General features: G+C 35.8%; 1 protein-coding gene across 1 annotated transcript in view; it reads right to left on the bottom strand.

Moving 5' to 3' along the window:
- The window catches only part of LOC113438555 (cytosolic phospholipase A2 epsilon-like), a 44,369-nt gene extending 34,897 nt beyond the window's left edge, over positions 1 to 9,472 (bottom strand). Inside the window, exons 1-2 of the mRNA XM_087930997.1 lie at positions 8,905 to 9,472; positions 6,257 to 6,393 (exon numbers count right to left, since the gene is read on the bottom strand). Coding sequence (XP_087787123.1) covers positions 6,257 to 6,393; positions 8,905 to 8,977 — 210 coding nt within the window. The 5' untranslated portion in view covers positions 8,978 to 9,472. The remainder of the gene's footprint in view (positions 1 to 6,256; positions 6,394 to 8,904) is intronic.
- Positions 9,473 to 18,826: the final 9,354 nt, after the last annotated feature.

Raw genomic sequence — 18,826 nt, 5'->3', positions numbered from 1 at the left:
CATCTTAATTGTTTGTGTAGGTCAAATTTCACCCAAGTACATATACCCAAGTAGTTTTATCTGGATATCACTCCCCAGAATAAATTGAGCATCCCAGACTAAAGCTAAATTGAAAAATGCCAGGGAATTCCTGGAAGCTTGGCACTTAGATGAATCAGCCACCCACAGGTCCATCAAGAAATACCACATTTTTATTTATTAATTAAATATATTTGTGACACCCCCTCCCCCATCATTATCTCTTGCACACCGTTCAAAAGAAACAATAATAAAAAGCAAACAAGAAACAAGAAGGTGGCACTTCATGGGGACCCAAACACCTCCTTGATAACCAGGGATTAAGACCAGGAGGATTAAGATCCAGGGATTAAGATCAGGCAAACAATCAAGCAATAAACAATCAAGGAATTATTAACACAGGAAAGGCAGTGGCCCACATTCTAATCAAGGAATTACCAAGGAGAAAACTACACTCTCAACAATACAGACAGAGTAAAATTACTGTACATAAGCAGAAAGAAAATCCTACTCCCTTCTAGCACTGAAAATGTTACCTAGCCAAGTAATGAAACATCTGCACAAAAACAACCAAGAACACCCCAGAAGGCATACTGTTATTACATATTACTATATGAAAACATTAGTATAATCTTTGAATGATATGAACTATGGTGAAATAAATCATGTATATTCTATGGTAATTTCTGCTGTATAAAAGCAAGTGAAGGGTGGGTAGGCAGGTTGCACTTGATGGCAACAATAATTTGGTAGAGAGGAAGAGAGACAGTATTCTTCCTTTGCAAAGTTTTTTTCCCACTTACATATAATTAGCTTGCCACAGCATTTCTAATTGTGACAGCAGTGCAGACACACTTTGAAAAATTCTTCTCTCCCACATCAAATATTAAACTACCTATTAAACAATATTAAACTATGAAACAAAATCTGGTGTGACATACAGTAAGTAATGTGAGACGTTTTCCCTCCTACTTACAAAATGATTGGCAGATTTGGGGCTTACAGTTTAATTGCTACTTATTCTGGTAGGCTCAATACCCAGGGTATACCAAAAATATTATGGCTCATCCTTGCCTACTGTGAACTGGCTTTTATTAAACATAAATTACCATAGATCATATATAATTTATTTGATTATGACTAATAACTAAGAGTTCATCTAATTTAAAGATTGTACTAGTGTTTTTCATATCATGTTAGTAGATATTAAGTAGTAACAGTATGCCCCTTGTGAAGTTCTTGTGCAGACCTTTTTTTAACCTAGCTAGGTAACATCTTCAGTGCTAGAAGGGAGTGGGATTTTCTTTCTGCTTATGTACAGTAACTTGCCCTGTCTGTATGGTGGGGTGTGTGGTTTTTCTCCTTGGTAGTTCCTTGATTAGGGTGTGGTCTACTGCTTTGTCTGAGTTGGTAGTTGCTTGATCGTTTATTGCTTGATAGTTTGCCTGATATTCCTCCTGGAGTTCATTCCTACTAAACTGGGCTTTGATTGCTGGCAAGGAGGCATTCGAATCTCCAAGAATTGCCATCTTCCTTTTTAGCTTTCTTTATTGTCTCTTTTGAATATCGTATAAATCATCAGAGTCACTCAAGATAGAGGGGAGGGGGGATACATATGCATTTATTAAATAAATAAAAATGTGGTTTATCTCTATGTGCCTATTGATGGCTGATTCATCTGAGTGCCGAGCTTCTAGGAATTCCCTAACATTTTTCAATTTAGCCTTAGTTTGGGATGCTCAGTTTAATCTGGGGAACTATGTCCCAGTTTACAAAACCATCTATGATCAAACTGATGGCACTGCAAGTTAAAGAAAGCATTATAATGGCACTTCTTAGCAATAAATACTCATTAAAAATACCTAGAAAGAATGAGAAAATCAGCAGCTATGACCACAGTTGTTGTTTTTTTGAATGAATGAATGTTGTCCACAACAATAATGCAGAATTTGCTTAAGCTCAAAAGTTCATGGAATTTCAATTTAGTTTGCATACAGGCATCAGAATGAGAAATTATTCTTATACCAAATCCTATTTGTGAGATTTCTTTAAGTGGCCACTGTGAATTACACTAATGAACTATATGGACCTCACACATATATTTAGGTTTTAAGGTTACTTGTTTTTGCACTTAAGGTTACTTATTCTTCCTTCAGAAAGTAATAATATGTATGTGCAAGTGTTCTGTATCTTTTGGTATCTTCCCACATTTTACAGGTAATCCTTGACTTACAACCACAGCTAAGCGCCAAATTTCTAAAATTTAGCAAATTTTTATTTGCTAAATAATTGTTAAGTGAGTTTTGCCCTTTTTTAAAACCTTTTTTTTGGCCACAGTTAAGTGAATCACTGCAGTTATTAAGTTAGTGACACAGTTGTTTCCTATTGACTTTGCATGTCAGAAGGTCACAAAAGGCGATTACATAACTCCATGACACTGTAACTGTTGTAAATATGAGTCAGTTGCTGACCGTCTGAACTTTGTTTATCTGACCATGGTAAATGCTGGGATGGTCATAAGTATGAAAAAGATTCATATGTTCATTTTTTTTTCAGTGCCATTGTAACTTCAAACAGTCACTAAATGAACTGTTGTAAATTGAGGATTATCTGTATATTCTCATGAATCTGAAGGCAAGAGATATTGTGAGTTCATTGTTTGGCAAGGTTTCTATTTTTGATCTTAAATAGATTCTAGATACTGTCTTTCAGAGGCCAGTTGACATCAAACACTGTATTTCATTTGGCAAAAAAAAAGGTTAATTAAGAATATTGTGACTTAATCACATTCTCTAATATAAAGATTATAATCATGAAGCCTCTTTCTCTGATGAAAGTCTCATTAATCATAATGATTGGGTCCATACATGGTTTTATGCAGACCCCGGTGCGCACATGTGTCACCTCTCCTGCAGGAGCTGCATTGGTTGCCGATTTGCTTCTGGGTGCAATTCAAGTTGCTGGTTGTCACCTTTAAAGCCCATCAAATGGCTAGTGTGATCTGCTATCACTGGGGCAGGGTGTGGGAGTTGGTTTTTGATTTTTTGTTTTTTGTTTTCCCAAATTTTGTTCTATTGTACTTTACTAATTTATTTGATTCTTTTTGTTAGTTTTTATTGTTTGCATTTTTATTTTTGTTTTAAATGTGTTTTACATTGTGTAAGCCGCCTCAAGTCGCCATGGGCGAATAGGTGGCAATATAAATTAAATAAATTAAATAAATAAAAATAAATAAATATTGCACTTAATCATGATTCTGTAAAACAAAAAAAAACCTATAATAGCTGGTTTCACATAGCTCACTAATTCATTAAAAATATTCAATCACAATAGCTCAGTTCGTGCAACTTTTTGCCAAAGTTTCGCCAAGTTTTGCCCAACTCAAAATCAAAATTAAAACTGAACAAAAGTAGTCAAAGGTAATGGCTTGCCAATATGTACGATATCAGCCAAATATGTTAATGAAGAAGATACTGATATTATCTAAAAGCAAAGCCACTTCAGTAAGTCCCTGACTTACTATCACAACTGAGCTCAAAATTTCTGTAGCTAAGCAAGATAGTTGCCCCATTTTATGACCTTTCTTGACAGAGTTGTTTAGTGAATCACTGCAGATGTTAAGTTAGCAACACAGTTATCAAATGAATCTGGCTTCCCCGTTGACCTTGCTTGTCAGAAGGTTGCAAAAGGTGATTGCATGGCCCCGGGATATGGCAACTGTCATAAATTCATGCCAGTTGGCAAGCATCTGAATTTTGACCATGTAACCATGGGAATGCTGCAATGGTCATAAATGTGAAAACGGTCATAAGACAGTGTTTTCAGTGCCATTGTAATTTGAACAGTCACTAAACAAACAGTTGTAAGTCAAGGATGATCTGTATTATTAAGCCCAACCATTTCAAACTGGTATTTATTGCTAAGGGATGGCATTATAATGTCTTTCTTAACTCAGTTTTATAAGAATTGATTTCTTGTCATGTAAAGTTTATTAAGTCTATTACAATTTTTCTACCTATTGCCAGGAAAGGCATTTTAGCAGTCATGTAAATAAAAAATGCTGTAACAAGTCAGGTGACTCAACTATTTTAAGAGCATTGTTCTGTTTTTAAATTGCTGGCTGAATATAAAGACAGTTAGATAAACTCTACAAAGGCTTCCATCACAAGGCATCCTCAAGGTATAACTCACAGCTATGTCGACATCCATCTAATGTCCAATCTTTGCATAGTTGACTTCGTAGTGTGAAAATATAGTTATCTTCATCCCATAACAATGGAGCAAAGGGAAAGATACCAGCACGATGCTGGGGTCCAAGCAAGAATAAAGGAAACTCCCCCAAACCCAACCAAGGGTCAATTCAGTGACCAATCAGGATTACAGATGTGACCACATGACAGGAACTACATTTCCCATGATGCATTAATATTTCTCATGAAGTATTCTCTTAAGGGGACAGCTCCCAATTCCCAACTAACTTAATACTGTCTAACCAGCACAAGGATTGTAAAATAATGTTCTCACTTGTGAGCGATTAAAGTTCCTGAGGCAGACATTATTCCACTAAGCAATGCTACTGCCCTTTATGAAAAGCTTGAAAAGCTGGCTCTTTCAACAAGCTTTGGGACATGATGATGTGTGACCCCCAATTTTGATATTGACTAATGCTTGTAGGTTATGTAGTTATTATGTTGCTTCCCTGTTGTGAATTCATAATGCTTATTAATATTATTTTCCCTGCTATATTATTTTACATTTAGAGTTACTATGCTGGTTGGTGTAACTTGTGTCAGGATTCCAGCAGTCACCCCAATTAAATTGTGAGACTGGAGCCAAACTTCCAAAACTTCAAAACGATTTATTGGGAGTTAACATGTCTGACACTGCCTGGGTGTAATCGACTCTGAGACACATAATTCATTGTCACCCTTGAACCTGGTTTCCCCCTACCCCTTGGGTGTATCATAATTCATATTCTCCAATGGGACACATCCATAGCCAAGAGTCATCAATCATGTTCTCCAGTTAGAATTCTGCGCGGCAGAAACTTCAGTCACCTAATTACTACCTTTGAAAACTATTTATGGAGTGCATAAATAGTTTTCAGTTTCCAAGCTGCCACACTGCTCCCCCCTCCCTTTCTGTTGGCAACTCTAAAAAGACCATAGAAATATTTTATGAGTTGACAACTTAATTGTCTAAAAAAGTAACCAAAGTGACTAACCCAGCGGTAGATCAAAACATGACTTTGCTTCATCTGTCAAATTGTTAACTTCTGCCTTATTTAAATCTTCGCCATTGAAAATGTTTTTACTTTACTTTGCCGAATATATCAGTGATCTCCAACCTCACCGACTTTGCACATCAACGTGAAATGGTGAGAGGGGATGGTCCCACATGAGTGGCAGACAAATCCACATGTAGCTCTATTTGCCCAGGTGACGGCGCCCACCACTCACACAAATGGAGCTGAGTGCGCACTCACCTACCGCTTATATGATCCAGTTCTGAACAGGCTGTGGCTTGGGTGTGTTGGGGACCCCTGCTATATATAAGGATATGTTAACCGATGAAAGGAAATATGAGTGAATCCTAAAATTTCCCTTTACTAATGCTACATATTATAGGTAGTCCTCGAGTTACGACCCCAATTGAGCCCAAAATTTATGTTGTTAAGTGAGTTTGACCCATTTTATGGCTTTTCTTGCCACAGTTGTTAAGTGAATCTGGCTTCCCCATTGACTTTGCTTGTCAGATGGTCCCAAAAGTGACCATATGATTCCAGGACACTGCAGCCATCATAAAAATGAAGCATCTGAATTTTGATCACTTGACCATGGGGATGCTGCAATGTTCATAAGTGTGAAAAACTATCATAAATCACTTTTTTCAATGCCGTTGTAACTTTGAACAGTCACTAAATGAACTGTTGTAAGTCAAGGACAACCTGTATATCATAATCCAGTTGCTATACGACTATGGTTTAATTCTGTTATTCAATGTTGTATTTACCAAAAAAACCCAAAACTTGTTAAAATTATTATAACTATACAAAAAATATCTTACAAAGGCATGCCCAGTAATTGTTCCTCAGTCTGGCACTGAAACAGGAATTAAATAAATATGTTTATAAAAACTATTTTGGATTAATGCCCCTTTACAACTGAATATTTACAAAATATGAACCTTGATGTAGTTCAGGACCTCAAAGAGTAATATTAATCACTTTGTGCCTTACTTTGACTTGATTCTGTATCCTGTAGCAGAAGGTTTCATTCCATACTGGATCTTTACAGTCCTTAATGTTCTTTGTACGAGCCGTTTCAAATGAAGCTGATGGCAGGAACAAGCTCACATAGCAGTCAGACTGGCCAACTGTTGGATTTTGATTTATTTTTATTTTTTCTTAAAAAAAGAGGGATTAATGCAGCATTCCTAGAACACATGCTATCATTAAAGTTTATTTTAATCCCTGACAAGATCATATACACATACATATAACCAAGAGTACAAAGAAACCAAGAGTTTTCTTAACTACCATGTTTCTCATATAATAAGGCCGGGTCTTATTTATTTTTGAGCCCTGAAAAAATGGCTAGGCCATATTTTCGTGGGTGACTTAATTCCCCCCCCCTTGCATCTTTGGGTGGGCGGGTGGGCGGCAATGGCTTGGATGTTGACCTCAGCATTGTTGGGGCACTTTGTATCGGGGTCAATGCAGGCAGCACTATATCCGGGTGTGCAACAAAAGTACTTCCTAACGGCAAGCCTCCCCACCATTCCCCCCCATTTCGCATATTTTAATATAGGCCTTAATTTGGGGGGAGGGGCTTAATTTCATTTCATGCCTATAAAACATGGTGGGACTTCCTCTTGGGGGAGGCCGTATTGTTGGAGAAACAGGGTAGATCTAATTTCTGAATTCACAGTGGCTGTGAATCCTTAATTACTTTAATTTTTTTAATACTTAATTAGTTTTAGTCTCCAGGCCTTTAATCATCTTAGTTCTTCTTCTTTTCATTTCCCAAAGTTTCAAACACCTTTGTTGTAATGTGGTGAGCAAAACTGGTGGTGATGCAGTATTCCAAGCCTTACTAAGGCTTCATAAAGCAGTACTAATGTTTCACACAATTTTGATTGTATGCCTCTGTTTATACAACCAAGAGTTGAATTTGGTTTTTTGGTAGCTGCTGCATGTAGCTGACTCATGTTTAAGTGTTTCTAGATGTTCACAGATCTGTTTTTTGATTATTTTTCCCAGTATCTTCCCAGGTATTGATGTTAGACTGATTGGTCTATAGTTTCCTGGGTCTGTTCCCCACCCCACTATTTTTTCTGAAGATAGAAACCACATCAGCTCTTTTCAAATTGTCTGGTAGTTTCTCAGTGCTCCAATATTTATTTAAAAGATATGATACAATGGTTCTGAGATAAAATCTGCAAATTCCTTCAGAACTCTCAGATGTAATCCATTAGGTACCAGTATTCATCAAGGTCAGATAGGTGTTTTCTTATGGTTTTCTTGCTTATTTTAATTTTTATTTCCAGTCTTTACAGGGAAGCAAAAAAAATTTTTTTTCGTCTCAGTAATTGCTTGATAAAAAATAATTCATGGCTGTTCCCTTTCCTTTTGCAGTGGTTGCAGAAAACGATTCTGCTCAGTCATGTATCCCCCTTGAAATGAATTAACAATTAAAATGTTACCTTCCTAGTAGTATTATGGCTTTTATCCTGCTTGTTGCATTAGAATTTCTATAGACTATTATGGATTTTTTTCCCCTGTTTTGTTTTTGCTGGCTTAGTTGATCAATTCCAGCCTATGATTCTGAAGATCATAATGAATAATAATAACAAAAACAATGTAGGTAGCTTGTAGAAGTTGCAGTAGGATTTGGAAGAATGGTTGATTACGTAAAAAACGGAAGCGAATCCTTTGGACAGATAACTTTTCTATTGAATGCACTGAAGGAATTAAAATCACTTTTTAATATTTTGGACAGATAGTATTCAAAATTGAAGAAACCTCTATGGGGGTTAGTGCCTGCATATCAACAAACTGGCGCAGATGTATTCATAGGCAGAGGGATTTAAAAAGTTCATGATGATGGCTATAACTATGCAATGGAAGCCCCATCTTCTTTTACTTATATGCTTTGTGTCTGACATGTTAAAAAGAGGCAAAGCTTCAATTGCATGATCAAAGCAGCCATCTTTGCCTTCTTGTGACCCACCCACCCTTTAAAACGCACACGTCTGTATTGGAAGAGAGAGATGCTTCCCTGAGAATTGGGCTTTTCAGAAAGTTTCCTCTGCTATTTGTTTATTGAATTAGATATAGGAAGTTTCATATATATGTGTGTGTGTGTATGTATATACATGAATGTATGTATGTATATCCATATATGAATGTAGCAAGCAATATTGCTATATTCAGAACAAATAAGTTTGATGAAAATTAATTTTTTATAATATAAACAAATAAATAATTTGAATTTTCATAGGACATGTAAGTAAGAGGACATTTTAAAATTATTCTTCCCTTATCCTAAATATTGTCTTTCAGTGTCAATTAACAAAGGAAACCTCCATAGTCTGGATTAACCTTTCAATTGTTGTTAAAAAGGAAAGCACCCTATGCAAACATCTTTTCAAAACGTATCATGTCTAATAAGTCTCTATAATCTGTTTGAAACATGCTTTAAAGGAGAAAATGCAATTTACAAATAAAATAAGGAAAATTAAATTCTTCTGAAATTGCATATACCTTTGCAGAATAGTAGCAACTGTACTACATTGCATTATAGTATTTTATTCAATGTAAATATCTATGTCAGAGCGAACTATTAGTGTACCAAATGGAGTCTATAGAAATGGTAGAATACTCACATAAATTGGCTTTTCGTAAATTAGTTACTTGTATGATTTTCACAGACAGCAAACTGAAAGATGTCTTGTCCATCTGCAGAATAACAGCAAACAGAAAAACTTACTGCTCTGGCCATCAACACATGGTCAACTATTGCAGCTTCCCAAAAGGCATTTAATCAAAAAGAGCTGGAGTTAAAATCAGGTAAGATATTCAACCTAGAGCAGTGGTTCATAAGAAAATTTTGGTGGTCTGCAGAGAAACGTCACCCCCAAAGCACTTCCCAAAGCAATTAATCCAGGCTGCATGGGAACACAAGGCTGTGCCGCCCACATGGCCCGTGGGAACACAAGGCTTCCGTCGCTTGCATTGCGAACAACACGAGATAGTGAGAGGAGGGGGGGAAAGGGCAAAGGGCGGTTAGTGGCCTTGCCTGGCCACTGGGCTGCTTCTTTCCGCTTCTTTCTTCTTCTGCTTTTGGCTGCATGCAAAGAAAGCAGCAAAAATCTTTCTTTCTCTCCCCCAAACTCCACCAGAAATGAGTCTTTGGGACCCTGCAAGGCATCCTGCTCCAAGAGGCTGTGTCGGTGCGACAAGTCTCACAAATACTATTTTCTGGTGGAGTTTAGGGGAGAGAAATAAATACTTCTGCTGCTTCTGCTGCTTTCCTTGAATGAAGCCTACAGAGCTGGAGATGGTATCCTGTGATCCCAAATAAAGAATGATCTATTGGTAGGAAAACAGGGTGGGGAATTTTCCTCCAGACCTTTTGGGGATTTTCCCAGCATCTCTGGTCTGCGGGATTTAAGTTTGGCATAATCAGGTCAGGATTTCTCTTTTGTTTATAGGAAATAGCACTCTGCTGGCAATTTCAAATATGATGTGGCGGATAACATCATGGAGATTAGAAAGTGGAATTTGCCTCAAAGGCCACCTTCTCCTCCATTAGTGGCTTAAGACAGGTATCCTGAGAGCACTGCACTGGTTGCTTCCAGTGCAAAGATTATATTAATATTTTTTGCATTATGTTTAAATGACTGTACATTCTACTTTGGGGGTTGAAATGGTTCTTTTCTTTTGCCAATTAATTTGTGAAAAGTGTCTGATGACACATGAATATTTATTATCCGATAATTTTAAAAAAATTTAATCTCAGTGCAAAACATCACCAAACAGCCAAGACAAAAGAATTAAAAGGGAGTTCCATGGTCAAGACAGCATGCTAATTTTTAATGATTTTCAGCTTAAGGAAAGTGCAATCAAAGTCTTTATTCCTGTAGCAGTCAACACCAGACTGGTGTTGATCCTTAGTGAAATGTATTTTATTTTAAGAAGTTTCATCTCAACTGCTGCCAAGCATTGACTGGAGGTGTGGCCTTAACCTTGTGGCCTTGACAGGACAATCTGCCAGAGGGTCAATTAAAATCTCTCATTAAAAGAGAAGGGGAAAACAGGAAACAGTAGCATATATGCTAATAACAATAGTAGTGGTACACCAGAATGGTTTTGAACAAACTTATCTTTATGTTAGCTTATTTATAATCCTGTTGATAATATTGGCATGCTTACAGTTATAAACCATCTTTATGTTTAATTTATACTCTTTCTTCATCTAATTTCTACCTCTTATCTCTAACCACTCTTAAAATCTATTCTCTGTGGAGTAATATTCTGTATCTCCTTCATCTTTTATTTTCAGTATCAATCTATCCATCTCTGCACAGTCCAATCTTTTCCGAATTATATCTTCATCTGATGGAGTGTTCTCATTTTTCCAATATTGTGCAAATACAATTCTCACTGCTGTCGATACATGTAAAATTAAGTATATAGTCCCTTTATCATAGCTTTCGGGTATTATACCTAATCAGAATATTTCTGGTTTCAAATCTGTATGCTGCTTAATCATCTTTTCCAACCATGTATGTATTTTCGTCCAATCTTTTCTTGCTTTCATACATGTCCCCCAGATATGATAATAAGTACCTGGAGTCTGATTACACTTCCAACATTTTTTAGACTGATGTTTTATATTTAAATTTAGAATTCTAAATTTTTTCGACTTTTAGATTTTTATTTTGTTTTAGCCCAAACTGAGATATTACAAGTGACATTTTCATAGAGATAAAAATCTGCAAGTTGGCAGGTTGTAAGGCTTCGTCGACGGCAGGAATCCGCTTCTCTGCGGGTCCCTGCTGTGCTCGCCGTCAAGGTACCCCCGATCCAACTGGATTTGGGGGTTGTCGCTACCCTGAAGGGGCAGCGGAAGACAGAGGAGATCCGAGCAGGGGTCTGGGGACATCGCACCCCCCCTCCCCAGCCGGCTAGACTCCTTTTTCCCGAGACGGATGAGCGGCTGTCTCGGCAGCCATGAAGGATTCTTCAACCGGACAAGTTTGTGCAGGAGGAAGACTTAGAAGGAGAAGTTTTCTTGGCTAAACCAGGACATGATGTACTTTTAAAACACCCTGGGAACCTGACTTTGGATTGATACATTTGTTTCCAAAAGAATTTGTAACATCGGCGAAAGTGCTGAAGGAAAGCTCACTCCCCCTCCCTACGGAGAAAGCAAAGGAGCACAGAAAAACTTGCTCTCTAAAGGTAAAAATAAGCTCTTTGTTATAAGTGGGAAGGGGAGGACTAAAAAAAAAAAAAAAAATTTTTTTTTCCTAAACTTTGCTGGAGGAGACGCCTTGAAGATTACAAGACCATTAATTAATGGAAATACGGCTTTTAAAATATATCTGGGATTTTGCCTCTGGAGAAAAAACTGTAAAGAGAAGAAGAGGGAAAAAGTTTTGCTTGTTTGGATTGTTTGATAACTCTGACATTTGGAAATTACTTCAAGATTGAAAGCATCTGGGTTGTTGTTGTTTTTTTTTTAAAAAAAAAACTTATAATGGTACCACCGGTTGATGAACTGAAAATGGAATATGAAAAATTAAAAGAAAGACAACAAAGTGGCAAGGATTCTTTGGGAGCTGCCTTCCACTTTTTAGAAATGGCGGTTTCTACGTACCAGCAAACACTGGAGGAAGGAGAAGGAGAAGAAGAAGAAGAAAAGGAAGAAGCCATCTTTAATGGACTAAAAAGTTTGATTAAGAAAGAAAATGGGAAGGAAGGAAGGGAAAAGGAGAATTTAAGATTTAATAAAACAACCAAGAAAAAGAAAAATAGGATGAAAAGAAGGTACAATGTTAGAAAGCAATTGAAAAGAGAATTACAACAGAGAGGGAATTTTAAAAAGGGGGAGAGGAGAGGAGGGGGCAAAAAGACCAGATTGGAGAAGAAAGGGAGGGAAAAAGAAAAAAAAAAGCCACGGGTTAGGACAAGATTTTTTTAAAAAAAGTTTTTTCTTTAGAGATGAAGGATGATAGATAGCTTATAATTAAAGAAGATTCTGCAAGAGTGCATAAGATAGTATTGTAGTATTTGTATTTGGAACAGTTTATTGGAATATTTAATGAAATATTAATGTTTAATAATGATGGATGTTGATATTTGATTAAATATTAGGAGATCTGTTAAATGATTAATGCTTAGTTAAAGTTTAATTTGTTAGTGTTTTAATATTATTATAACTTTAGTATTTTATTTTTTCTATTCTAAAACAATGTACTTATTAGAACTAGAATTAGAATAGAAATTATACATTTAATTATACTATAAGTTTGTTATTCTTTCATTTTAAGATTTAATATGTAGAAGGTACTAAGCAGAATCAGAATGGAAATTATGTATTATTTTAAGTTTTATTTTAGGAGAAGGCGTCATACTTCAAAAGCGATTACAGGGGAAATTTTTTGGTTAAAGGGAAGAGATACATAGATGTTTACTAAAGAACAGACAAAAGACATAAGTATAATGACTTTGAAATAAGATGAAATAAATAAAATATAATTAAGAGAGTGAAAAGATGGGAGAAGTTATATAGAAAATACAAAATGGTTAATAAGATATGAAGGGTATATAAGGTGGGCATGAATTTGATTTAGGTCTGTCAAAAAAGATGTAACCTGGGGCCAAGTCACTTTTCAAAGAAGTTTTATGTTTTATGTTTAGTGTGTGGATTATGTTTGATTCTAAATTAATAAAATCTTGGAGAAATGAAATTAAAGGGAGAGAAATTGGGAAAAGATATGTATAAATGATAACTAAGAAGGTTTTTTTTTTTTTCTCCAATGTTTTGCTTCAAGTGTGATAATGTGGAACCATGTTTTAAAGAATAATGCTTTGTTTGTTTTGTTGAAGTTTATGGGTAGTTCTTGGAAAGGAGGTTTTATATGTTTTGTTTGTCTTGAAAAATCAATAAAACTTGTTTAAAAAAAAAAAAATCTGCAAGTTGGCAGGCACAGCATCAGAATCCAAACCCCATCGTTTTGATGCATACAGTCTTTACATCTCAAGCAAAGTCTTGAAGAAGGTTTGGGCTTATAAAAAGATTTTTTTTCCTGCTGTTTTGGCTAGTTCCCTTCCTCCTATTTTTAATCTCCTGATTTCTGCCTTTATTGGTTTGTGATTGAGTTTTTTACATATGAATATTCTTTGTATTCTGTGAGACAGCTTATTACATTTCACATTAAAAAAAAAACCAGAATTGTTTGAATAAACAAACCCAGAGCCAAAAATCATAACAAAATGCTGCAGAACATGTTATATATTTCATATATATTTAAATATATATTGCAGCCTATCAGGCAAGGAAAATGCATGATATGCTAATAACAGATTTCTATAACACTGTAAAATATTCAAAAGCATCATTAATAAAGGAGATAATATGTAAAATGATACAAGGTGTTATTTATATAGAAATTATTACAGTGCTTACCGATGACAACCTTTATATCAAATTACACAACTTGCAAATAAAATGTAAGTCCAAGATCTTCCCACCTGATTTGTCACAATGTAATCCTTCTATCTAGTCAACTACCTCACAATGTTCTTCACATTTAGAACTTTCCTTCGATTTTTAAGGAAAAGGGATTCAGGAGGTGAAACTATCAAAAACATCTGTTACTTCCCAACAGTCCACATTATTGTTTGCAATGTAGTTGGCAATTTTTGTCATTTCAGTTTGATAGCTATCTTCTTCTTCTTCTTCTTCTTCTTCTTCTTCTTCTTCTTCTTCTTCTTCTTCTTCTTCTTCTTCTTCTTCTTCTTCTTCTTCTTCTTCTTCTTCATCATCTTCATCTTCTCTCTCCCCCCCCCACTCCCTACTTTTAGCCTTCTTAAATATGTACTTCGATCATGCTAAGGAAGAAACAATTGGTACTTACCTCATTAGCTTGGCCCACGTCCACTGCTACCTTGAGTGAGTTCTAATATAGCAGCTGAGCTTCCACTTATAGCTCTGTTTTCTCTTTTTACTGTGACATCACATTCCTGAACCAGGCAGAACAGGAAAGGGCTGTTGATTTGCATATTCTGCATCATCTCAAACCATTTAAACTGTTGTTTCTGGTGATTTATCTTCAATACAACCATACAAACACTTGGTTTGCCTTAATAAGTGTGACAATATTTTAAATAGCAGGTATGTCAGGTGTAACATTTTTATTTTACAACCAGGAACACCAAGTAATGTGCTACCTGTTAAAAAAAAATTAAACAAAAATGGGTTTCATTTCCCTTAGATTTAATTGCAATATTATTTGCATTTCAGTCTCATTTTTAAAAATATTTTATTTGGGTTTTCACACATACAAAATACAAATAAAACATCTTTTTTGAAAATAGTATGGTCCCAGGTTGAGCTTCTTTATACAGACACAAAACTGAATTTCATGCTCTTTTTTGTGTTCTATTCCATATACTATTCTACATTTTCTATATAGTTTTTCCCCTCTTAATTTTCTCAATTTTATTTTGATTATCTCATCTCATCTCAATTCAAATCATTATATTTATACTTTTGTCTGTTCTGTTTCAATTTCATATTATCTTTTCTCATTAAACAAATTTTCTCCTGTAATTACTAATTGGAGTATGACACCTTTATATCTTTTAATTACATCCATTCAACTCTTATTTAAACTTCAATATATACCTTAAAGTTATGACCTTCAATATAATACATAATATATAACTTCCAATCGAATTCTGCTTGGTACATTCTTATAATACACACTATATTCTTTTTTAAAAAAGGATTATAAATATATGTAATTATAAATCCTCATTCCATTCCAATTCATCTATTCTATCATTAATAATCCAATTCTATCATTAATAATCATTAAAATCTTAACATATTTAACATTTCTTTTCAATTAAATATCATACTTCCTTAAAGACATGTATAATCTCCATAATTAATTTTTCCCTTATTTCTCTTCACATATGTTTTGTAAATCATTAAATATTCATTTTGTTACATTTATTTATTGACAAGCATTCCACTGAATTATGATAGCTATTTTATCAAACATTTTAATCATATATTGTTTCATATTTTCTAAAATTATTTCTATTTCTAATATAACAATACTATCTTATGTACCTTTGCAGAATCCCCTTTTCCATTAAATTTTCACCCATTATCTCTAAATAGGTCCTGTTTCTCTATATTTTGTTTCTGTCCTTTATAACTTCTTTTCCTTCCTTTCTTCCCTCTCATCTTCTCCCTCCCCTTTTTACCCCCTTGTCTCTCTACTTCTAATTGTCTCTTCTGCATTTCCCTCTTCTGTTGCTTTCTGATTTTATACTTATTTTTCACTCTATTTTTTTTTTTGGGGGGGGGGTGTTTTTCCCAATCTTAAACTTTCCATTCTCTTTCCCACCCTTTCCTTTTTTCCCCCCACCTAAGATTACTTGTTCATTAAAGATGGCTTCTTCTTTGTTGCAATCTTCTTGTTCTGGAGGTATTTCTTGTTGTTTCTCATAGTTCCAAATCTCCATTTCTAAGAACTGAAATATGAAGCCAAAAGAACCTCTCCCTTCTTGTGCATCTTCTTTATACTTTTAAAGTTCCATTTTCAGTTCTTCTAAAAGTGGAGCCATTTTAAACAGTTTTAAACAACCACCCGATTGGTTTTAGTCATTCAATACAATAACCAAAAATCCAGAGATCATCAAGTAATCCAAATAGTCCCAAGCTGTTTCTTCTTATTTCTTTTTCCACTTTCTCTTCCTGGCATTTTTGTTGCGATGTTTCAGTTAAAATGTATTTTTGGGAAGTCTTGTTGAGATTTTGCTGTAAGTTCTTTTTAATTCCAGGCAGTCTCCTCCCTTCCAGATCCTGCCCTTTTATTCTTTTTCTCTTCTTTCCTGTTTTCAAAAGCTTTTGATTATTTTATTATCCCTTTGACTTTTATTACTTTATTATCCCTTTGACTTTTATTTTCAGCATTAACTGCCTATTAATGTCAAAGTGGATTTTTTTCCAATTTCTTGGTTAAGTCTCTTAGCTGTCAGTATAGGAAAAGGAGAAAAAAAAACCCCAAATTTTTTCCCTTTTCTTTCTCCTTCGCAGCTTAAAAAACTTCTTAGGGAACAATACCAGAATGTTTCGTTCCAGCCTTCCTTACAAGAATAGCCCTGTAAAGTGAAAAAACAAAAAAAACAAAAAGAGATTTCTTCCAACAACCGGTTCTCTGAACTGCTTAGAAAGTTAACAACAGATTCTAGCAAATAGGTGTGAACCGGTAGAATCCCACCCCTGTCCTAATCCTAAAGCTTGGGGGGGAAGAGTCAGATTTTGATAAGTATTTCAAAGGACAATAGGATCAGAGTCACATACAGGGATGGGAGTCTCCTGATTTGGACTGGTTTGGGTGAACTCCTAGTTCTGATGATCAGCTGGCTCCAAACAGGTTTGCTCTGGTGAGCATGTGGGCCCGCCTGCTTGCCCCTGCTCTTTCCTGTGTTTTATTTCGTTCTTTTAGAGCACAGCTGATTCACGTGGCAGAGCGGTTTGCCCCATCTCGGCTGTTTTATTCACAGGAGCTGTAGTTGAAGATAAGTATTAGTGTTTAAAATGGGCTTTTTAAAATGCAGAGCGTGCGCTCACCAAACCGGTTGTTACACTGGTTGAATCGCACCACTGGTCATGTACCTAGTTTCTCTTTTGGCTTTGATGTGGTTTCACTGGCATCTATCATACTTCACAGATACAGGAGAAGTGCAGAAGTATAGAATCTTAGATGGTGAAAAGGCAATCATAAATTAATTTCCATCTCTTATTCTGTATCGGTTTGGTGAATCTTTAGCCTGAAGTCAAAAGCATCCCCAAATTTCCTTTGCTCAACCTCTGAACTTCCCCCCAATCAGAAATGTATCACACAAAACAGCAAACAGCAATGATAGATGTCCACTAAATATTGACAGAAAAAAATACATTACAACAAGAAACACCTGCTAGGAATGGCAATCTGCCCTCTCCCACGTTCTAGACTCATCTTCTCTAATAAAATCACTCTCTCCCCATATTCCCTTGGTGGGTCTCAATGACTAATTAATTAAGAAAGAAAGCTGAGGTTTTGGCTAAAAAAAGTTCACTTTCATGATTTTGATACACATACTGTCTACCAAGTAGTGGAAAATTAAATCAAAATACATACTATTATTACCATGTTTCCCTGAAAATAAGATCCAGTCTTATATTTTGGGGGACTCTAAAATAAGCTTTAGGGCTTATTTTCAGGGAAACACAATATCAGAGTGATTAGCAGCGCTCGATGCCACACCCCACCCTGGCGTGTGCACAAAAGGGGGTAGTGTTGTCCAGCAGCAAGTGCAACCCACTGGCCCCTTGGTTGGTGCACTCTGGGCTGCACAGCCCACACAGTGCAGATAAGGTGATTACCGGTCCAAGCAGCAGGCGGAGGCGGAGGTGGTAGGAAGCACATGATCCATACATGCTGTAGCTGTGGTAAAGCTGAGTTGGTGGGTCAGAGTGGGCAGCTGGCTGCAGGGGACTCATCTTTTCTTCTCTTGGCTTGCCTATGGCCCACATGGTGTTTTGGGATAACTTGCCTTCCCCCCCCCCACCCGTGCCTTTGCCTCCATCTGCTGCCAGTGCCACTGCATGAAGACAAGCCTCCCACGGTTACCCATTCTGGCCTATTGACTCTCGGCTTTACTGCAGCCCATGCAGTGCATCTGGATCACATGCCTTCCCCCATTTCTGCCTGCTGCTTGGACAGGTAATTAACTCACCTGCACTGCACAGGCTGCGGCTGCTACCAGACACCATTGGCCCCCATGCCCTTGCCATCTCTGGTGCTGGCTGCGCCCAACTGGCTGGTGACAACCTTAACCATGGCTTATTTTTGAATAGGGCTTATATTAGGAGCATGCTAAAAATCATACTAGGGCTTATTTTCAGGATAGGTCTTATTTTGGGGGAAACACAGTAGCAGAAAAACATATTAGAAAAAAAGACAAAGGAAATGAATATCTTCTAAATTGTGAATATATCAAATGGAACAAAAAATACTTTGATTATGTATATATTGTGACTGCTGTTTTAGTTTCAAATTGTAGCATTTGTTAATAAAACTTTGGGAATAAATATGATATTTAAAGGGGTAAATATGATGTATTGCTGAAATATGAAAATTCATTCATTCATATATATTTGGCTCTATCAAACCTGGGGCTCATACTATATTTACATTGTAAAATCTAAATCTATTTTTGAGTCCTTTGTTAGATAAAGCTAAGAATCTTTAAAAATTACAGATTTCATATTTTAGCAATATAGCTTGATAGCTCATTTACAACTTTAATTATTATATTTATTTCTAAAGTTTTATTAATATATGCTACACTTTGAAACTAAAATGGTAATTGAGATATGTATACATACCACAGATACGCATTCAGTGTTGTATAAATACATAAATATATAAACATATACATAAATACATAGGAATAGATTCAGGAAATGAATAAATTATCTATTTTTCAAAATCCTTATATTGTAAAAATGAGAAG

Source organism: Pseudonaja textilis, chromosome 1, assembly GCF_049901715.1.
Source record: "Pseudonaja textilis isolate UNSWEBS1 chromosome 1, rPseTex1.2, whole genome shotgun sequence".
Classification (NCBI taxonomy): Eukaryota; Metazoa; Chordata; class Lepidosauria; order Squamata; family Elapidae; genus Pseudonaja; species Pseudonaja textilis.
Note: the sequence above shows the minus strand (reverse complement) of the source record. Positions and strands in the feature narration are given on the sequence as shown.